We start from the raw sequence: 6205 nt of genomic DNA on the forward strand, positions 1-6205 counted from the left end.
TTTTGGTCGCTTTAGTGACTTCATGTTTCCACAGGGGATACAAGAATTAGGGAAGCTAGTGACGACCCTTCCAGCTGCCAATTACAACCTTTTGAAATATATATGCAAGTATGTCCAACATAATCATTTCAGACACATTTCTGTCAGTCGTTTTCATGCTTCAGTGCTGAAAGTGAACTCTGTCGTTGTAGATTTCTGGATGAGGTGCAGTCTCACGCACATGAAAATAAAATGGGTGTGCAAAACCTGGCCACCGTGTTTGGACCAAATATCCTCCGTCCCAAATTGGAGGATCCAGTAGCTATTATGGAAGGTAAGCACTTATTATTGAATTTCCAACCCAAGAAGGAAAAGGCGGGTGAGACATGCGACATGATCGTAGACCTCCCTGTCGGTTGATGTACAAAACAGTCGCAGTGTTGTCCGTGCGTACCAACACGTGCTTGTCATGAAGCAGTGGCCAAAAATGCCACAAGACTAGAAGCACTGCCAACAGCTCGAGGCAGTTGATGTGCCAAAGCAGTCGAGGCCCTGTCCAGAGCCCCAAGGCTGCCTGCCCGTTGCATGTAACGCCCCAGCCCCTGCTGGAGGCATCTGTCGTGACAACGACATGCCGGGACACTTGCTCTAAGGGCACTCCAGCCCATAGAAAGGTAAGGTCTACCCAGGGGCTGAATGAGTGGCGACACGTCGGCGTGTCAAGCAAGGGCGCCCTCCACGACCTTCATTAAGACACCTCCAGCCCGATGCTCACGGCGGCCCGGGAAAGCATGGCCGTCAACTCTGGGTCCGATTCGGCAGTGGGGACAACACCTGAGGTGGGCAGCCCCGCCGAATCTTTATCCTCAGAGGACGATAGCCCATCCCCCGATGCTGCTATCGACATCTGATCCTCTATCGGCACGCCATGGGACGGCTCAGCAGAATCACCGTGGAGCCGCACAGAACAGCTGCTGCGGGAGGAGTGAGAGGTCCGAGGGGACTGGCCTGGCGGAGAGGCTCTCACTGTAACCCTCAGATCACCCAGAGCACTAGCCAGCGGTCCTCTGCTCGTGGCAGAGAAACCGGGATGGGTAGTGACAGAAGGTGCCCCTCCCACCCCTTTGAGGAGAGAGAGGCGAGATCGCAGCGCTGTCATGGTCATACGCTCACAATGAACCATCCACGAACGCAGCTTCAGCGTGCTGGATGCCCAGACACTGAAGATAACGATCGTGGCCGTCGACGGAGGACAGGAAACGACCGCAACCAACGGGACGTCTTTAAAAAGACGCGAGCCGTCCGTGATCATAAACTGCTCTTTTACACCCAGGGAAGCACCCAGCCATCCCCCGATGCTGCTATCGACATCTGATCCTCTATCGGCACGCCATGGGACGGCTCAGCAGAATCACCGTGGAGCCGCACAGAACAGCTGCTGCGGGAGGAGTGAGAGGTCCGAGGGGACTGGCCTGGCAGAGAGGCTTTCACTGTAACCCTCAGATCACCCAGAGCACTAGCCGGCGGTCCTCTGCTCGTGGCAGAGAAACCGGGATGGGTAGTGACAGAAGGTGCCCCTCCCACCCCTTTGAGGAGAGAGAGGCGAGATCGCAGCGCTGTCATGGTCATACGCTCACAATGAACCATCCACGAACGCAGCTTCAGCGTGCTGGATGCCCAGACACTGAAGACAACGATCGTTGACAGAGGACAGGTAATGACCGCAAACAAGAGGATACGGACAGAGCTGCATCTTTAAAAAGACCGACCGTGATCAGAAACTGCTCTTTTAGATGAAGCACCTAGGGGAATCGCTGACTCAACAGGGACGCCGCTGATTGTGCCGTAACGCCACCCGGAACAGCCTCTTCTTCCAGCAAAGAGAATTCGCCTGGTGAATCCCGAACTGTGTAGCTCATTCACTCGGCTCCGAAGCAAAAATCGGATGAGTGGATGCATCTGCCACCTATTTATACCGTGTGCACTGGGAGTGGCTCAGCTTGCAAAATCCACTAGCCAATTTTTATTGCCATTTTCTCTTAATCAGAGAGGCTTCGGGCTCCCAAGTAAGACCCCTATGTCGTCACGACATAACTCATAGTGAACGACAGAAAGGGAACTACACGTTTACATAAACATTAAGTTCTGACTTAAGAACTAATGATGCAACAAAAATAAGTGCAAAGTTACAAGTTACAAACCAACCACAATGTAAAAAATGCTTTTTCAAAGTCATAAATAAAACAAAGATTATAAGAGTACATTTTACAAGAAAATACTATTTCAGTCTTTCTACTGATTTCTTTACTAATACTTACTAGTTCTTTGTAGTTTTTTGTGAAATTGACTATTTCTGGGTGAAAACTGTTTCTCACCTATTTTTTTAGGACTTTACATCCTAATTTACGACTTAAACCACTTATAGATGAGGATTATGGAATACAGCATTGTGTGTGTGTGTGTGTTTTATAGGCACCTCCCTTGTTCAGCATCTCATGACGCTGCTCATCAGCAAACACGAGCGCCTGTACACTGAAAAAGACTCAGAAACATCTCAGAACCAGACGGAGCTCAAGGACCAAAGCCAGCAACTTCAGCAGTCCAACCTGGTGGACTGGATCTCTGAGGAGGATCTCCACACCTGCCCGTCTGCGGACGCCGCTTTGGCCTCCAAGCCCTCGCCTCAGGGAAAGGGAGAGACAGCCGTCAGCCCTAGTAAGCAGGCCAAGACGCTTCCAGGATGGAAGTACACCTTCAAAGGCTCCTCGGCCAAAGGAGCCTCCGCGGTGGACGGTGGGAACTGGTTAATGAACGGTCTGTCCTCACTGAGGGTACACTGCCGAACCTCGTCTGGCGAACGCTCCAGGGACTCGGGCTCCTCTCAGAGACTGTCTACTTACGACAACGTCATGTCTTCATCGAGTCTGGGCAGCGTGCTGAGTATGGACAGCACGCCGTGGTCCACCTCATCCTGTGAGATCTCCGTCACAGACTCTGGAGGCGAGCCGCTGGGGACAGAAGACAGGCCGAGCGCTCCGGAGGAACGGAGTGAGGAGGAAGCCAAGCCCGGCGAACACGAGGAGGACGCTGAGGAGAAGCGCGCGAGCGGTTTGTTTTGCGGTGACAATGGGAGCGTCGCACCAGTCATTAGAGTCGTGGATGAAGACGGAGATGCAGACGAAAGTCCTTCGTCTCTGGTCAGCGTCGTGGCAAAACTGAAAGAAGAGCTGAGGAAGCAGAAACAGACTTATGAATCTAGAATTAAAAAGTAAGGCTGCTGTTTTTTAAATGACAAGGGCGGTTGAAATCGTTTAAAAATGACACCTATATATTTAAAGGGGTCATATGGCGATGCTAAAAATAACATTAATTGGTGTATTTGGTGTAATGCAATGTGTTTACATGGTTTTAGGTTAAAAACACATTATTTTCCACATACTGTACATTATTGTCGCTCCTCTCTGCCCTGTCTTTCAGAAACGCGTCGATTTTTATAAAGCTCATCTGTCTGAAAAGTACGGTGTGCTCTGATTGGCCAGCTATCCAGTGCATTGTGATTGGCTGAATGCCTCAAGCGTGTGACAGAAATGTTACGCCCCTTACCATATTTGGAAACACACAGCGTCTCCACGACAACAATACTACAGCGAGAATAAAAGTTACGCCTTCTTTCTTTGCATAAACAACATTGGGGCAGTATTATGCAAATTTTCCCACACAGTGATGTAGATATGTTCTTTCTTCTGCTGAACACAAAAGAAGATATTTTGAAAAATGTTTGTAACCAAACAGTTCCTGGTATCCATTGACTACCATATTATTAATATTTGTTCCATACTATGGAAGTCATTGGCTACCGTCAACTGTTTGGTTACCAACATTCTTCAAAATATATATTTTTTGTGTTCAGCAGAAGAAAGAAAAATATTGGTTTGGAAACAACTTGAGGGTGAGTAAATGAAAACAGAATTTTCATTTTTCATGAACTGTTCCTTTATGTCAAGAGTTTTCAAATGTTTTGAAGGCAAGCAGAAATAATATGACCCGTTGAAAGATTCTACATTTATAAAATACATGTACATAATTTCATATACAAATACTCATTTATACTATGTGAGAAATAAGTGACATATTATGAAGACAACATTTTTGTGATCCACAAAATCTTAGAAAAAAAATTGTTTAAAGACCAATTTATATATATATATATTTTTTTTTTTACAAAGCAAATTCTAATCATTTCTTAATATATGTGACCCTGCCTGTGAAAACCCAGCTAAAGTCATTTTTTTGTGATTTACTGTTTCCTTCATAAAGATGTAGAACATTCTGTGAAAATATAACCTTTATATCTTTGATATCGACTGAGTAAGGCCATGTCAAAGATTGAAATCATACTTTGATGCTTGTTATCTCATAATTAGATTTTGAGACTTCAGCCTGGATTTCACAGACAGAGTCACATATTGTTTTCCTTAACCCACTACTAGGATGACGTTAGTTGTACAAATAAAAATGTACTGTAACCCTAGTCTGAAAACCCCTGTCATAAGTAACTGTGCGTTGTGATATCTGTATTGTCCACTCACACATCTGTGTTCTGCCCTCTGCAGGCTGGAAGAGTCGAGTTCAGCCCTGTGTGCACAGATGGAGAGACTTGAGCAAGAGATGGAACAGGAGAGAAAAAGAAAACGAATGCTTGAGATCAAACTGAGAAACTCTGAACGGGCCCGTGAGGACGCAGAAAACCGCAATCGCCTCCTTGAGAAGGAAATGGAAGACTTCTTCTCCACGCTGGGGGATCTGGCTCTTGGAAGCCGGACCAGTGACATTTAATGCTAAAAAATAAACACACCCAAAGACATGAGGACCAGAGACAATTGTCCTCCATAAATCATGTGGACAATTGTATGTCTGCAAAATTTTGTTTTCATCAAATCATTTAAAAGGCCTTCCACTATCACACTAATTCTACTGGTTACTTTTTCCAAGGAGAATGTGCCCATCATTTCAGCAGTGTAGCATATACTATTCTACACCTGTCATTATAAAGCGATTTCTTTCTGGAAGCTTCAGGTGACACAGAAACAAATGGAACGACTGAATCCGGTCCTGAAATCAGCTCAAATGGTATCATGCATCTTTTGCATGTTCAGGGTTCAGGTTGATAATAATGATGATTAGAGCCGAGTCATTGGCTTTGGCACATAAACGAGCTGAAAATGTACTCCAAGGTCATCTAGTTTGTTTCTTCATCAGGTTTGTAGAAATGTAGCACTGCATCAGTGTCTCAGCAATGGATGCTCTGCAGTGAATGGGTGCCATGTGGACAATTGTATGTCTGCAAAATTTTGTGTTCATCAAATCATTTAAAAGGCCTTCCACTATCACACTAATTCTACTGGTTACTTTTTCCAAGGAGAATGTTCCCATCATTTCAGCAATGTAGCATATACTATTCTACACCTGTCATTATAAAGCGATTTCTTTCTGGAAGCTTCAGGTGACACAGAAACAAATGGAACGACTGAATCCGGTCCTGAAATCAGCTCAAATGGTATCATGCATCTTTTGCATGTTCAGGGTTCAGGTTGATAATAATGATGATTAGAGCCGAGTCATTGGCTTTGGCACATAAACGAGCTGAAAATGTACTCCAAGGTCATCTAGTTTGTTTCTTCATCAGGTTTGTAGAAATGTAGCACTGCATCAGTGTCTCAGCAATGGATGCTCTGCAGTGAATGGGTGCCGTCAGAATGAGAGTCCAAACAGCTGATAAAAACATCACAAGTAAGCCACAGCTCTCCAGTCCATCAGTTAACATCTGGAGAAGACAAAATCTGAAACTAATCCAGCATTAAGATGTTTTAAATTTAAACAATCACTTCATGGTCAAAATATAGGTCCATAATCCATAATAATGCTTCTTCCAGTGGAAAGTCCATCTCCTGTTGTCTCTCACATCAAAATCCAGCCACATATGTTTAGAGCTGTTTTAAACTGGCTTTTAAACGGATGCAAATTTTTCTCCTGAGTCAAACAAAACTTTTTCACTGAAGAAAGCGTTATTATAGACTCATATTTTAGCAAGAAGCAGCGGTTTAAGTTAAAAATGTCTTAATGATGGATTTGTTTCTTACAAACACGCATCTTTTCGCTTCATGACAATTACTTGTGGATTATTGTGATGTTTTTATCAGCTGTTTGGACGCTCATTCTGACTGAC

At 44.9% G+C, this 6205-nt stretch overlaps 1 protein-coding gene across 1 annotated transcript in view; it reads left to right on the forward strand.

The window, feature by feature from the left end:
• The window catches only part of LOC107720477 (rho GTPase-activating protein 22-like), a 24279-nt gene extending 19405 nt beyond the window's left edge, over nucleotides 1–4874 (forward strand). The window contains exons 7-10 of the mRNA XM_016528198.1: nucleotides 33–108; nucleotides 192–313; nucleotides 2452–3247; nucleotides 4593–4874. Of these exons, the coding sequence (XP_016383684.1) occupies nucleotides 33–108; nucleotides 192–313; nucleotides 2452–3247; nucleotides 4593–4815 (1217 nt within the window). The 3' untranslated portion in view covers nucleotides 4816–4874. The remainder of the gene's footprint in view (nucleotides 1–32; nucleotides 109–191; nucleotides 314–2451; nucleotides 3248–4592) is intronic.
• The last annotated feature ends 1331 nt before the right edge of the window (nucleotides 4875–6205 follow it).

Source organism: Sinocyclocheilus rhinocerous, unplaced genomic scaffold (assembly GCF_001515625.1).
Source record: "Sinocyclocheilus rhinocerous isolate Xijiao unplaced genomic scaffold, SAMN03320098_v1.1 scaffold792, whole genome shotgun sequence".
Taxonomy (NCBI): Eukaryota; Metazoa; Chordata; class Actinopteri; order Cypriniformes; family Cyprinidae; genus Sinocyclocheilus; species Sinocyclocheilus rhinocerous.